The following is a 17,208-nucleotide window of genomic DNA, read 5'->3' on the forward strand; positions in this document are numbered from 1 at the left end:
ATTTGTGGACAGCGGCTAGTCTTTATGTCTTGGCAGTTGTACGGTGGATATAGCACCAATTAAAGAGCATGTTTTGACCAAGACAGTAATGATTCAAGATGATAGGATTAGTACAAATAGGGTCTGCTCTCATATTTTATACAGAAACATAATAATCAAGTTGAATTTGATCAACATAGCCCCTGAAATGAAAAAAAAAGTCATGGAAAATTCCCATTCACTCTAATGTTAAAGCTAATCCAATATAATTTACTCAGTAAGTTGTGAAAAGTAGCCCCCCAAAATAACTATTTTTTTTTTGCCTGTAACAGTACGTACATGTAGCAACGCTTCAGATACAAGTGAAAAGTTTATTTCATGCATGAAAGATCAAAGAAGAGGCATTTTGCATAGATAGTAAAGTCATTTTCTTTATTGTATAGTTTTATGCTTATTTTTTCTATATGACTGTGTAGCCGTTAGTACCATCTAATACATGTATGTACATTCACATGCAGAAATACTAAATTGCCTGTTTATTTTTTTCCCCCTTGTGAAGTTTTGCTCAGTCCCATCTGTAGCTCTCTGACTCATGATGTTCAGGCTGCCTTGTTTGCGTTTCATTATTTCTGTATTCAAACGTAAACATGCGATGAGAGGTAGGCCTACATTTTCTGTTTACACACCGTTTGAACAGTGTGTACTTAATATTCATGACCAGACACCTGCCCTCTACTGATCATATGCACATGCGAGCATGAGATGCATTCAGACCGACTAAAAAATCGAGAATGCCGTGTATTCTCAGATCAAGAAATTTATCCTGATACATGTCCAGCAGAGCTGCCAACCAGTACGTTTTTGGCGTATTTAGTACGTTTTTGCAATCAAATTTTTTTTTTTAAATCGTAATTTATTGAGAAAAATCATCTGTTTCTATTTCATAAAACTTACACAAATATGGTTATTGGATCAATGTAATTTCAGGTAACTTGTTTTTTTTCAATCATTTTGTTAGAACCAGGGTAAGATATACACGTTTCATTTTTTTTTTAAATCTGCAAGAGCAGTGCGCATTTTAGCTTGCATGCAGCTTGAGTGCCGCGATGAGTGCGCGCGCCACGCATTTTATTTTGAAATACAGTTTTTTAATCACAGAATACCATTTTTCATTCCCAGAGATTGGCAGGTCTGGTCCAGATATGTACATGTACCCCCCATCAGAAAATGATGTGAAAGCATAGTACTCATAATATTCCTGAAAGAAAATACCTATTACATGTACGTGTACATGTAAATAGTAGGTAGGCCTACTTGTCAAATTTGTGAGAACTTTCACAGGGATTTTTCCAAGGTTTTGCGTAGTTTGGCATAGTTAGAGCAATACAAGATCTTTTATCCCATTGAACATTGCGATATGAATTAGATCGATTATCAGATTAGCAAGCCTTGGTACATGTAAGTGGTAGCCTAACTACTGAACTGGTGATTTTGATTTTTGGTTCGTGTGTGTATGTATGCAGGAAAATAATTATCAGGTATTTTGAGCCCTGCTCTTTACAATGCATGTATTTGGGTATTCTGATGATCGAATCGGTCTGAATACACCCGTGTTGTCTTCCTCCATACTTTTGCTCTTTATTGATTTTTGCCAATTTCAATAAAATTTTCGCCAATTTCAATAAAATTTTCACTTGCTTACAATTCAGCTGACTATAATTAATGTATAGATACATGTAGGAATATAGATTAAATGCACACGTGTTTTAACTGAAAGATGAAGCAATTTTTTTAATAAAGTGACAGACTTGTTGCATTGCATGGTAAATGTAGTCTAAAAGTATTATATACAAACTATTTTTATTGTGTGGCAAAAAGTTACAAATGTGTATGTCAAAGTATCAAAATCATTTTAATGCTAATAGTCTCAGAAGACTCAGATACTGTTGTCATTACAAACCTAAAAACTACGGTAGTTTACTGGAAACTGGTTCACCAAACCAGTTTATAGGAAGATCGTTTTGCTACTTGCTAGTGTTCCCATTTGATCACCGGAAAGTGGTTTTCAAAACCACTTTCCTTCATAGTTACTACATGTATGGGTACGCTCTCGGTTGCGCTGAATTTGAAATAGCAGCATAGGCATTCTCCACTCAACATGTTCAAAGATCGCTTCCCGAAGAACGGTTGTGTCCTCACTTACGCTATAACCAGTTTAACGAGGCGAAGTGATATTGAAAACTACACCGCGAGCCCGGGGGGGGGGGGGGGGGGTGTTCGACCAAAAAAGTAGTAGGTATGTGCAGCGGGCGAGACAAAAAACGGGGGCCTTGGAGCGGGCTTATTGTAAAAAGGAGGGTCCTCGGAACGGGCTTCAGAACTACAATGTTTGTGAAAACGGGGGTCCTTGGAACGGGTCTCCTGCGTGTGAGTGCGTATGCATCCCTATGGAACGTACATGCAGCTAGCCCGGCGGCACGGGCGCCGGGTGCGCTAGCGCAGAGGTGATGGTCGAACAGCGCTAAGCGGCAGCTTTTCACCAAAATTGCGGCTCATTGTAGCAGATCAATGCGGCCGGAACGGCGTAACGGAAAATCTACAAAGCTTTGGAGCGGATTTCTTTATTCTTTTTTCTCGATAAGAAGAAAATGCTATGCTTTGGAGCGGCTTTCTTTGTTCTTTTTTTTTAATAGGGTTAGGGTTAGGGCACATACCCACCATGCATTATACACTGAGTGCCCCCCCCCCCCCCCCCGGGATTGCGAGTTGGTTTCCTGAACCAGTTCGGAAGATCGCTTCCAAGACCTCTTCGACCGTTCTCATTACACGTTAAACTAGTTAATCCACTAGTTTTAGGACGGTAATGAGAACGGGGTATCAGATAGGACTGTTAATTTCGATAAGTTAATGTAGACTGCTGTCACTTGTCCCACATAATGTGCATATTCTTAATACTGAAATGTATGCAGGCCATCGTTGTATGTCCATTGTAGGATATGAAATGCATTGAAGGGACTTCCTCTATTTCACAATAAGTGATCAGGAAATAGTCATTCACATGGTGTGAGAAGACTACAATTCGACTATTAAAGAACGAAGGAAGGCAGGCGACAATGGTATTTTGCCCCCTTCAACTGTTTATACTTTTCTCTACACATAGTTTCACCACATACATGTAGTTCCCAATGTTAACGAAAAAAAGTGATTGTTCTTTCTTCCCTTCACAATTGCAGCTGATCCTGCAGCCCTCTGTATGTTAAACAACTGTAGTGTAACCCAGCAGATGGCGTATTTGGAAGGCATATGAGCAAACGTATTCTCAAAATGCTTTGCAATTTTGACTTTCGATCAAATCTGCATTCTTTATTCAAAGACTACAAAATTCAAGACATTAATTTATGTCATTTGAAAAAGAAAAGTAGGTTAAAATGTGATTTATTTGGTATATTTTGGATTTTTTTCAATGTATTATAATTTCGCATTACTTTTTCAGATTTTTTTATATTGATGTTGACGTCATTTGTAAAAATGAGCACTAGAACCTTGTCAAGCCAGGGTTAGAAACTCTGTACATATTGAGCACATAAAAATTGCATGAATTTATTTCACTCGTCAGAAGAAAGTTTGTATATAAAGTATAATCAGAGTAAAATCAGAGTTGTATCAGAACATCAAAATTCTTCCAAATATTTTTATTCCCCCTGTAGTATTGATTACCTAGACAGCTTATTAGCTGTGAGTATACTGTAAGGTAATCTAAAAGAACTCCTCTATTACCTTGAAGTAGAGACACTAATCTCTGAGACATGTTGATAAATATAATGTAGAGAAATAATATGTCAAATCATTGTTTAATTATAGACAGATTAACCAATATTTATTGATCCCTTGTATACTAGGGACCTAGTTTTTTATCACTTGGTCATTAAAGATGACTTTTAGATTATCTTGAAAGAGATCTGCTATTAATGTACTGGAACCTTCAAAGGAAGCATGATAGCTCAGTCTGTAGAGCAGTTTTTTATTATTTTTTAATTCCAATGACACAGGTTCAATTCCCAATTGGTGAGGCATTTATGATCGTAACCAGGTCCCTAGGAGAGGACCTTAAGCTTGCTGTCCTCTTGTTGCTTGGTTACAAGGCTTCAAGCATTCATGAATGCTTTCTGAACAACCATGAAAAAATCACCACCAAATCATGTACATGTATTGTAGGCCTACAGATCTGCACTCAAACTCATGTCAGTGCATAAACAGCCTTAACACCACACGTTCACGAATCCCATGCGTGCAAAAGTGCCCTTAGCAGCACACATATTAAAGCACATTGCGTAAGGATGTTTCTGCACCGACAAGATGTGCAAAAATGTTTTTTCTGAGTGCGTTCTTGCTCCGACACAACAAACTACATACGTACAACCAAGAACCCACTGATAGTACTTTAGAAAGTACTTTGTCATTAGAAAGTGATGTTTTTTGCAGGTGTTATTACTGCAACTTGAAGGAAATTCTTTTGTTGCTATAATATAATCATAATGGCCAACTTTAGTGTTAAGAATATTTTCTGTAACGGTAAGTAAATTTATTTTTTAAAAGGGTTTGCATCCATGGGATTACCTTGGGATTATTTCAATTCTAAGCAAGATTTTGAATGGTTTATTTATTACTAGTTTAATTTTCAGGAACACACAAATTCACATTATTTCAAATTGAATTTACATGTAACAATGCCCAAATGGTTACTTCAGGGTATACATGTAATATGCCCCTTTAATCAGTTTGTTCTTGTGTCTTGTCAGTCAGACCTGGGAACAAGCCGATTCAGCAAATCCTCCAGGAAACAGAAGATTGAGAAATAGTGGGAAATACATCCTTCTCACAGTCACATTGAATAATGAATGCTGGTGTTTGGCTGTGATTAATCAGATGATTATGAACTGTGATTATCTGTTCCTTTTCTTTTTGTCATGTACAATTGGCTCACATACATGTATTCTGGTGTATTCTTGTATACATGTACTAGAGTCTAGGTGAATGGAATCTCTTGTTACATTGACTTTTGTTGGCCCCATGATACTGTATTTGTAATTTCAAATAGCCATCACCACTGAAAACATCATATACCTGTATACATGTCATGTCTTTGCAAGAATGCACCCCTTGCTCCCAGTTTCATAATAAACTCTTACATTTTTGTAAAATATATTTAATTGGACTAGGAAGCTCTCATCCCGCCCCCTGTTGGGCAGCACCCATTGCCATGACCGACAAAGGATAAAGATGACAGGCGATTAATGAATTGTAATTTTCTTGTTTTTATTTCTGTTGTCTTTATTACATGTATATTTATCATTCATTAATTATTAAAAGCATTTTGTTTTGTTATTTACATGTACTGTTATTCTGTACAATCAAATTTATTGATTCAAGAGGTACTGTACATGTAATTATTTTATTTTTAATTTTAATACAAGATATTAAGTTATTTTGTTGACATATAAAATAAAAAATAATTGCACAGAAATAATCAGTCGTTGAACTCATTATATTGATTCCATATGGAATTTAACAAGGAAAAGCAAAATACAAGTACTTATAATAATTGATATGGATTATTTTTATTATGAATGATTTTTAATTCTTTGTTACATCAGACCTTCATCTGGCAGCAGAGCTTGGCAAGACACTTCTTGAAAGGAACAAAGATCTGGAGGCAAGCCTGCTAGATACACAACAACAAAATGACGAACAAGCCATGCAGATCGTGGTATGTAATTTAAAGGGTCATTTAATGGTTCATTTACCAGTGAATCACAGATATGCTATACCACTAATGGCAGACAGTGGAATGTACATTGTGTACGGTATCAAACAAGACTAACACTTTTAAAAATCTCATAGAATGATATATAATTTGTATTAAACATGCTGAAAATGTTGCTACATTTATATACAGTACACGTGTAGGTCCAGGTCATGTTTTCACCTTTTTCCCTTGACATAGTTTTTGCACTAATCAATTTCTGAAAACTTGCCCCCCCCAAAAAAAAAAAAAAATGGACACAGCTCACTCAAACAAAATATTGTCAAGAATTACATTATACTATCATCCGTAGATGAGACCAAAGCCCAAGAAAATGTACATGATAATGAAAAAAATATCCTTATGTTATTATTTCTCCAATTTCTATGACATGCACTGTATTGTAATGGCCAATACTCTGATGCAAATCTACCACCAGTAGTTTCCTATTGAAATAAAGAATTGTCATCATAATTGTTGTACATGAATTTTCTATAGTTCCATGTCAAAATTTTGAAGAAAAAAATTCTTGTCTTAATATTTTACTTGATCACCAGTTCACCACTAGAATGTTATGTACATGTAGTATACACTGTTAATTTACATTTATTTCTTGATAATAACTACCAATTTAGTAGAGATTACCACTGATATTAAAGCATACTACTGATTACACAGTTATCTTTAACCTTTCAAGTGATGCAAACACTGATATCTTTAAGTAGTTTTTGCACCTACAGCAAAATACATGAACAACTTACCTAACAAACTTTTTTTTAAACCAATATTCCTATACTACCATTCATCTATTGAGATAAAAACAATTTTCTGTTTGAAGATAATTTAGTTAATGGTTAATAGCCTAACATTGAACTAAAACCATGATGATAATCCATATAGCATGTCATGCTGTCTAAAAGAGAATTCTTTAATACTTGTCAAATACAGCTGTTCATGTTTCCATGCAGATTGTGTAAGAAGGGTATTTGATTTAAAAATGAACATTAATGTTTGGTATAAAGAAGGTCATATGGCAGAGGCTTGTGACATCACATTCGGTTATCATGTCTCGTCGGTCGGGCAGTCAGGTAACCTGACCATTTAAAGGTCAAGTCCACCCCAGGAAAATGCTGACTTGAATGAAAAGAGAAAAATCAAACTAGCATAGTGCTGACAATTTCATCAAAATCGGATGTAAAATAAGAAAGTTATGACATTTTAAAGTTTTGCTTATTTTTCACAAAACAGTGATATGCACAATTAGGTGACTCGGTCGATGATGTCCATCACTCACTATTTCTTTTTTTTGTTTTGTTTGAAGTATACAATATTTCATTTTTTATAGATTTGACAATAAGGACCAACTTGACTTAACCATATAGTATTAAACAATGCTAAATCCATGTGTTCAGGGAGGAATTAATCGTTGTATCACTTGACAATGAGGAGAAAATTAGAATATTTTATATTTCATTTAATAAAATACAAAAGAAATAGTGAGTAGATGACGTCATAGTCTCCTCATTTGCATACCAGCCAGGATGTGCATATCACCGTTTTGTGAAATTAAATGAAACTTTAGAATGTCATAACTTTCTTATTTTACAACCGATTTTGATGAAATTTTCAGTGTTATGCTTGTTGGATTATTCTCTTTTTATTCAAATCGACTTTTTGTTGGGGTGGACTTGTCCTTTAAGAAAAAAGACAAAAAATTCCAGAAAAGTCAGGTCCAGTTTACTCGACCCTTTGTTTATTTGTGTTCAATTTTCACAAAACATTGGGTAAATTGGGAATGAACATTTGTATATTTGACTGAAATTTTTACAAATTGTCGGGTAAAACATGACCTTTCACAAATTTAGGGGGCCATTTTTTTAATAAAGGTCAGGTTATGCGATTGCCCGACTGGGCGTGATAAACCGATGTGATGGCACAAGCCCATGGCAGAATATATGCCTACATAATTATAGAGCAATTTTAGGTGTTGCATTTATTGTCATTTTTTTAGGGAAAGGGGGAGGGCCTTCAGATATGCCTAATAAAAGATAAGTCATGCACTGACTTAGCTACATACCTGGGTCATTGCATAACCCATCAGATGTGATTCTATTCCTCTCTGGACCCGATCAAAATAATTAAATTCAAATTCCTTAACTTCTTATTGTTCTTTTCATCAGTGACATTGTGATCATTTGTTTTATTTTTGTAGTACTTGGAGAAGCAGCTACACATCCTGCGTGATGTCACCGAGTCCAAGTCCCACATCTACGAGCAGCTTGATTTGAGTTCACAGGAGCTGGATGCCGAGAACCAGCGGCTTAAACATGAACTCAAGACTGCTCAGCAGAGGGTTCTAAGGTATACCTACATGTATATCATTCTATTCTATACTGAATTATAGGTTCTTGGGTGAAAATAAATTCCACTCTAAAAGGTGAATTTCTATCTATCTATCTATCTATCCATGATCACAGCTTTAAAAATCAAAATTACAAGTCCATTCCCTAGTTCTCATGAAATGCTTATAATTACTGTGTATTTTGTGTACATGTCAATAAAGTGATTAAAGCACTATATAAACTTAGTTTAGAACTACTGGGAATTTTAGTTTTTTCACTTGTGGTCATCCAGATAGAGGGCTTGTTTCTGGTTGAAACAGGGAATAGTGATTCAAAGAATGGTGACTGGTACTGTATGAAGTTGAAAGAAAAATAAGAGAGGAAAGAGAGGAAAATAGAGAAAATGAACATTCTTAATACTATCAAAAGGTCCACTGTAGACCTCTCCCATTACAATATAGGTATGAGCTCTTTTTATGTCACATTATGGTTGTGAAAAGCCTGGTTATTTACAGAGTGCTGTTGAGGTCTGTTTGAAAAACATTGTCACAAAGTAACATAGAAATGTTTTTTAGAACCAAAAATAATTCAACTGAGTCATTGTAGAAATATGAATACTAGTTTTGTTTATGAGCAGCTTATTGGACATAAATTTCAATGATTTTCAACGATAGAAGAATGAATACATTTCATTGGACTGTCTGTAAACTTACGATTTAATAACGTCGCTGCAATAGATTGTTCATGTGCACTTTTCAGGAATAGTGCACTCAATTACCTTTGTGAAACAAAATCCAGAGGACTGTCAGTACAATGCATATAATATGAATCTCACTGCTGCCACCAATTTAAATTTTGGTTTTCATCTTGACCAAAAATGTATAAAGTAATTTATCTCTTGATAAACAGTAAGTAAGACTATGAGTTCACAAATTCTGCTCCTGATGTTTATTTCTTCAAATGTTTATTTTATTTACTGATGATCAAGTTTGTTGTTATTCTTTCAGGATGACTGAGACTGTTGAACACCTAGAACATCAAGTGCATGACCAAGGATCCACCATAGAGCAGCTGAGGGTAGCAGAGAAAGAGCGATTAAGAGAGCGCAGGCGTCTGGAGCGAGTTCATGATGCTATGGTCTCCAATGGCTGGGGAGGGCTCCCTCTGAGACGGGCTCACAGCTTTGACTTGGGCAAACCATCTGTTGACAGCCTGTTTGAAGAAGAGTTAAGTAATCTGCAAATCCTTAATCGCAACCTGAAGCAAGAACTGGCCCTTAAAGAACAGAGAGAGAATGAGCTGGAGTCTGAACTGGCTGTCATTGTTCGCGAGAACAAAACCCTGGAGAATCGCAATCGCGAGCTGCAGGTGAAATCCAGGATGTTTGAAATCAAGAGAGATTATAGGTCCTTGGACAACCTGAATGAAACTGTCTGCAAGTACTGCGATAGCGTGATGACTTTTGGTAGCGATGAGAAATCAGATGACCCTGATAGGCATAGCGAGTCGAATAATGACAAGGAACTGAAGCGGTGTAGTAGTCTTGACCTGCGACCAATAGCCGAGGAGCTTGGCCAAGAGTCTAGGTGTCCTTTGCCGAACCATGACCTGGTCCACTCCAAATCGGACGGTGTGTCAATACTTGGTGAGATTGATGCCCAATACCACAACCTCATGGACAAGTACACCACTCTGCTAACGCGTAGTCGCAGTGCCTCCTTCCATGAGTCCACCAGCAAACCCAGGACAAATAGCCTCCGACGCAAGAAAGATTCATCATCCAAGGACGGAGGAGACCTGAGCTCTTCTCCTACCAAGGCTTCCAGCTTGAGCCTCACAGGCTCTTGCCCTTCTTCTTCCAGCTCTCCGAAGCAAGAGACAGCCCCATGTCCGGTGGACAACCATTTTGATACCGGGCCGCCAGAGTATAAAGCACTCTTTAAAAGGATATATCAGGTTTTGCATAGACCTCTCAAAAAGCCCAAGCCCAAGCTTGATAATTCATGAATAAACAGGGTTCACTTATTATGGTTATTAATGCAGTATTGAACAAGGTGAAAGAGATTGATAAAAGACCCAGACCGGACCCAAAACAGAAATTGACAAATTATACACCATTTGAAAACTTAGAAACTACTTAACACAGCAATGCAAGCCTTTATGCGTTGTCATTGCTTACCAGCCGAGTATTTTGCTGAAGTATTTTCCTTTGCGAATTAAAAAAAAAAATTGAATTCATGATCTTTTCGACATACAAACCTATAGATCACCGATCCCCCCCCCCTCGCAATATGACATCATGTAATCCAGGTCGTTTGGAAGCTTGATAAAGCCTATAGTCAGAACCTGTTAATTTGAGTTTTTCTTAAGCAAAATACTTAGCTGTCAAGCAGTGAATATGTGTAAAACACTTTGTAGTTATAATTTTCCCTTTTGTCTTTTTCACTTTTAGCTCCGGTCTGGGTCTATAAGAGATAGAAACTTGAAAGTCATAAATGACGGTTGTACTTATAATACTTTCATTAACATGAGTTTTAATTGGTTAAGTTTTATTACATTATTGTTCCAATATATCTACTGTGAAAGCTCTCTGAAGCTAATATAATCTGAGACCTATATCCTTTGCTCAACCTTGAGAAGGAAATGATTTCAAATATATATTTTTTGATGTTGGTGAATGTGACAACCAGTTCTTCATACAGTTTTGGTTAACATAGCATTTCTAGACTCTGTCATTTGAAGTGTGTGATTGCTTCAAATCAATCTTGAATAAAGAAAGATGATAATACAATAATTTGTCATCTAGAACCTGTGTCGACCACTGCGGTGCTGAACAGGTGTGACAATTACCTTTTCATGGATCATTGATAATCAGTCCGCTTGCTATTCTGGGGGGTGTTTCAAGTATGACTTAGAGTTGCACATAAATGAAGATGCGTCTATGATATGCAACATGCAATCTAATTGGTCAATACGCAGTAGTGCGCGTCCTCTTGGCATGATGTGACCAATGTGGTCATGTCTTTTATAATGCACGTGGCTAGGCATTTAAGTGCGACTCTAAGTCATACTTCAATCTTTGTGAACACCCCCCTGGTTTCAAATTAAAGAGGCAATGGTTATTTATTTTTGGAAGACATGAGATTTATTTTATTAAATTGCTTCTATTTATAAGAGGAAGATCATGTTAATCATGCCACTTTCATTTTCTCCAATATCAATAATGAAATCAGGCAATAAGCCTCAGGAGCTTTTTAAGTATACATATCGGGACAATCATTTACAAGGTTTTTTTTTTTAATGAACCGACAGGTGTATTTTACTATATCTTTTTGCTCTCTGATGTTCCTTCAATCTTGCCATAATACAGTACCAAATTATGAGAAGTGCAAAGCAGTTTTAAAAACAAAAACTATTCATAAAAAATGAGACGGATGATATTGAACTAGATCTAGGTAAATTGGAAGATGGAACAACTACATTATGTAAAAAAAAACAAGTGCAACTTTCATCTATTTTTTTTTTTTCGAAAGAAGTGTGTTTTAATGGTTTTCTGCATTCCAACTAACTCAGTTTGCCTTCAGTGTCTCAAACATGTTTGTCGCAGTATTGTCCAATAAGTATTAGTCGCTAGGTTCAATGTATAGTGTGTGTGTCTGCTGTTGGGTTTTAGGATGAAGTTAGAGCTTACTTCAGGGTTTCTGATATTGATGTTATTTACAGTTCATCTTTCATTTATCTCCCTTACAGTGTAAACCAGGTGGGTGTTTCATAAAGATATTCCTATGTTACGAACGACTATATGCATGACTGGGCCCGTATTCCAAAGAGATATGATTGATTCGATCAACCTCAAGTATGTGGAAATCCATCAATGTCATAATTTTCTTCTGTAGGAAATTTGCACGTCTTTTGAAAACAAATAGAACCATTCTGAATTGTCAAGAAAACATTGAATGTATGAATATACATTATATCTAGAATATATTTTGAACAAACATGTATTTTAGATGTTGACGTTGCTGGCTTTCCATAGTTGTGGTTGATTGGATCAATCGTAACTCTTTGTAAGACGGGGCCCTGGTGATACCATCATGTGCTCCATGTAAATGAATGAGAAAACATTGAATGTATGAATATACATTATATCTAGAATATATTTTGAACAAACATGTATTTTAATAGATGTTGACGTTGCTGGCTTTCCATAGTTGTGGTTGATTGGATCAATCGTAACTCTTTGTAAGATGGGGCCTTGGTGATACCATCATGTGCTCCATGTAAATGAATGAGAAACAACATTATAGCACCCAAGAAGGTATCACCAGTCGTTCGTAAAGTCATTTGTGACTTACGAACAGCTTTATGAAACACCCCACTGTTCTATCATTTAATCAGGGTATGCATTGAAAACTAATTCAAGGTCAATATGAATATGTTTGTCTGTTGGTATTATTCTACACTCTGAAAGGATAGATAGGTGATCAAAACCAGGTTTTTTTTTCACCAAGTCATATAGTCTTCATATAGGCGGGGGCGGAGTGACGTCACATCCGCTTAACAGCACTGACCTTAGAGCGATGAAAAAAAAGTATAAGAAACAATGAAATAATGTAAGAAAACAGCACTGAAAATTTCAAAAAGACTCGTAAATTTCCAGATGACAAAATGGGTAAACTTGATTATCACAACGTTCAGCACAAAGTATGAATGCGATAATTGTGTATTATGCATTGTAATTGTAGGCATGCCAAAACGCCGCGCTTCTGTATGGGTCGCTAGTGCATTGTTTTCATCGGCTGGTCAGTTGCAAGGGCTCGAGATTAAAAATGCCCGGATGTTTGCTCTGGCAATTTTTCTTGCACAGTAGCTGTAGGATTGCCATTTGAGCACAAAGTAAATACGGCACAAAGAAACAAAGAGAACTACATTCTTCTGTACATGAACATAATTACTCAGAAGGTTCGGGGGTAGTATTTATAAATTTAAATAATATTCTATCATACTCAGTTAATCATTTGGAATTTCAAGAAAATATGTGATTATAGTTATATACATGTAAATTGTACTTGTATTAACATGGATAATTTACCAACAATGAAATTAGTTTGTGAAATGAATCTACCTTCCAGAGTATTTATAAATACCCCCCCCCCCTCCAGCCCCAATCATGCCAAGAATCATTCTATAGTTGTTAGTTATTGCTGTCAGTGCTTTTATGCATAATGTATCCTTGTCTTACTTTTTAAAACAAAGTCTTACATTTTTACAATGGCGATAAAATGGAAAGTGTGTAAAAAGTCCCGTTTTCCATAGATGTGTATATTCAAGGTATCATAAATATTGCCAGTGTTGTTCCTTGGTTTGTTATATGAATACACAGAAAGAATAACTTCTGTTGCAGTGATAGTTATTGAAAAAGATAAGTATAATCACATTTTATTCATTATTTGGCTGATGTTTCTAAAGTGAATGGACAAGGCTTACTGGGAGAAGGATCTGTTGATTAAACATTTGGGATTTATACCTTTTGTATGTAGAAACTTTTGATTTGCATCTCTTGTACTGTTTTATACAACTCTGTGATACAACTTTTCTAACATGTAAATGCAATTTCCAACTTTTCTTCAAAATATTACTAACACTCAACTGTCCATTGCTATATGACTACTACTGATGTTGATGTGTTTTTATATTGATACTCTTTCATCACAATGCCAGAACTTTTAGTGTGCAGCAAAGTGTAACTATGTGAATCTAGATTCAATTTTTTGGACTATCAAACCTTTGGAATGCTATTAAGTTTCCAGAGTTACAAACGTTTAGAATATCGAAGCTTGTTCTGTTTTTTTTAGTATTGAAACTTATATTTCATTTTCGGAATAGCAAGCCTTACTACCCTTCAGACTAGTAGAAATTGAGAATATTGAATCTTTTAAGTATCAAGCCTTCGGAATGACAAGTTGTAGCCATCGTCAAGTATCTATGCTTGTGTGGCTTACAGTAAATGAATGAAAGAATGAATGAATGAATAAATAAATAAATAAATAAAAATAAGTAAAATAATAAATAAACAAGCAAGAAAATAAATAAATGAATAAATGCATAAATGAATAATAATTAAATGAATAAATAAATGAATAAAATAAATTTATTAAATAATTAATAAATAGATAAATGAATAAATAACTGACATAGTGTGTGTAATATAGCCTTTTTACTCTATATTGCAACTCTTTTTCTTTCTGCTGAATTTGAAATAAATCTAACTTTTGAAGATATTCTTTATATAAGCTCATTCAATTTATCTCAATTAAGATGTATTATTATATAGAAGTAAATGAAATGTGTAATATTCAACTCTGCTCATTCTTACAAGAATTTTACATGTTAATAGTACCCTCAATATTGACTTTATGTTCAATATATGTGTTTTCTTGCATGATTTGCAAGACAGGAATCCATCAATGTAAACATTTGTAGTCAATATACGAAAAAAAAAGTTTTTTAATGTGTTGTGAAAATGACAGTGTAACTCTTGCCTTCAGTATTGATTAAAGCTGTTTACTTGCATGATTTTCTCTTTTTAATGCCAATTTTGATTTTGTTTAAAATAAAAAGTGGGACTTAATTCAGCATGGTTGACAATAAATGGAAATGTTTTGACTTCCATCAATGAAGAGAATTTGTAAAGGATACGTAATTACAACGTATGTTGATTAATACTTGCGTGAAAACAAGTTTTAAAAATTCTTAACTTCTCATATATAATCATGCATACTATTAATCATGAATTGATTTTACACATTGAAGAAGTGCATGCTTGTTGAGGTATCTTGATTTTCTTTTTAATATTGAAGTCTAAGTTTGCAGCTTTGGCCGGTGTATTACTTCACAATGATATGAATTATAAAAAAAGATGTTATGAAAGGATATGCATCGATATTTTTATATATTATGTACATGTGCGTGTTGAATTTATTTTGGCAAAGGCCTAATGTGGTGAGGTGCAGGCAAGGTATACAAAGATTCTTACTTGTGGAAGGAGGGGGGGGGGGGGTATGTCCAATTTCTTAGGAAAGTTTTAAACAAGGGTGTGATGTGATGAGAGTTCAGACCTTTTATTCTATTTTATATTTTCACTTATTTGGTGTGAACAATTTGATGCATCTATAATTTCCAATCAAGGATCAAAAGAGGATAAACAATGTATATATATATATATATATATATATATGTAAGGATACATCCTACGTAAGGCCGAAGTCTATGAATGGTTTATTCCGTTATAATACACATTTAGACATTAAGTCGAAGGTAGAGGGCGTTAAGGCGCATTGCGAACATTGAAAGAAGACAAACAAATTTGACTTAACTGCAGATGTAGAAAGATATATATCTTTCTACATCTACGTTTAAGGCGAATTTCTTTGTCTTTTTAAAATGTTCTTTGTCTGTTTTAAACCTTCGACTTAACGTCTAAATGTGTATTATGACTAAATAAACCCATTCATAGACTTCGCCTTTTCGTAGGATATATGCATATATGCATATATATATAACTACCCTTCCGTCAACCCTGTTGCAGTATTAATCCAATGAATCATAATTATTAGAAAGACCAAAATTATTACGTGCACTGCAAATCTCGCATCAAGGGCTTTAAAACAATTTTAGGCAGCTTTTCATTAAATTAATTTTGGCTGATGTTTCCATCAATTACTTAATTTATGTTATGTATAAAGATTATACTTCAGGATTTGTATTTCGATTAATGGTCAATGCTTATTCAATGAATTACTTATGCTCCTATGTAACTTTATACTTTTTTAAATGATTATATTATAATACTTAAGTTATTATATCAAAATAACATATTTTACTCCTTACTTAATTCAGGCTGAAATTGCCCGGAGTTGTATTTTTTTTTCATATAAATTATTAATATCTTTACGCTCATACTACATACTCAGTGACTGATTCCTGAACAACAAAAGATATGCTATTTCAAATGACATACTTTTCAACTGGTTTTGAATTGAGTTACTGGTATGACTACAGCATAACTCTACTTAAAAATTTGCTGAAGTCATTTCCGTTTAATAGGATATCTGACATCATCATACGAAAACTGAAAAACAGTGTGCATGCTGTGTATGTAAATGGTGTATGCTTGTCTTTATATATGTAATCTCATGATTTCTTCCAAAAGATTTTATTGTAAAGTTTTGCCATTATGAATTGTCTGCCGCGTGTATTTTGTTATAATTGCATGTGTGAGTGCAATGTAAGTGTACAATAAAAAAAAAATGATGAGAAAGAATTGTTATTAACATTCTTGGTGCTGAATTGATGTATTTCCATGTTCTTACCGTTATTTTTGTGCCTATGAGAATAAGTGTATACTATTTTGCATGTTTTCTGCATGAGTTATTTTGTACATGTCTTTTAAAGAGTGGTAATGTTCTTTTTTCTGTCAATGTAGTAGTCTGTTTGATTTTAAAATGTTGGGTCAGCATTAATTTTTATTCAGATGTTTAAATCCTCTATAATATATTATTTATATGACATAGATATTCCATTTTATGATTATATAAAATATATTAAATTTATATTCAAAACATGTAGAACTTTGTAGACATTAGAAATAAAAAAAACTTAGTCTATTTGGTTTTGAATGGTAGTTTTGAAGTACCAATAATATGAATCAAATTTCACACACGAATAATAATAATAATAATAATATTGATAGACATCTATATAGCACCAATCACTCCTTTGATAATTTGAATTAAAAAAATCATATCATTTATTGAATTTAAAAAAAAAATCTATAGCACACAAGTTGAAAATATTCTGCTCTCTTTTTGGAGACTCATTGACGATAAATTATCACTTTGATGAAAATTGAACTATTCTCAAAGGTACATGTTTAACGAACATTTTTATGGAAAAATAATCTGCAAGTCTCATGTTGTATTATCTTTTTAAATATTTACAAAAAAGTGAAAATCTGTGTTAATATTTGAATATTAATATGAAAAATGTTTTTATCGGGGTATGTAAGAAACTGACACCCAATGA

The 17,208-nt window shown here is 34.3% G+C and overlaps 1 protein-coding gene across 1 annotated transcript; it reads left to right on the top strand.

The window, feature by feature from the left end:
- The first annotated feature begins 5,602 nt into the window (after window positions 1-5,602).
- LOC129270183 (cerebellar degeneration-related protein 2-like) lies at window positions 5,603-12,021 on the top strand. The gene is given in 3 exon segments (XM_054907584.2): window positions 5,603-5,746; window positions 7,995-8,143; window positions 9,132-12,021. Coding segments are annotated over 3 exon segments (1,293 nt in total). The 3' UTR covers window positions 10,132-12,021.
- The last annotated feature ends 5,187 nt before the right edge of the window (window positions 12,022-17,208 follow it).

The sequence above is a fragment of the Lytechinus pictus genome, chromosome 10 (assembly GCF_037042905.1).
Source record: "Lytechinus pictus isolate F3 Inbred chromosome 10, Lp3.0, whole genome shotgun sequence".
Lineage (NCBI taxonomy): Eukaryota > Metazoa > Echinodermata > Echinoidea > Temnopleuroida > Toxopneustidae > Lytechinus > Lytechinus pictus.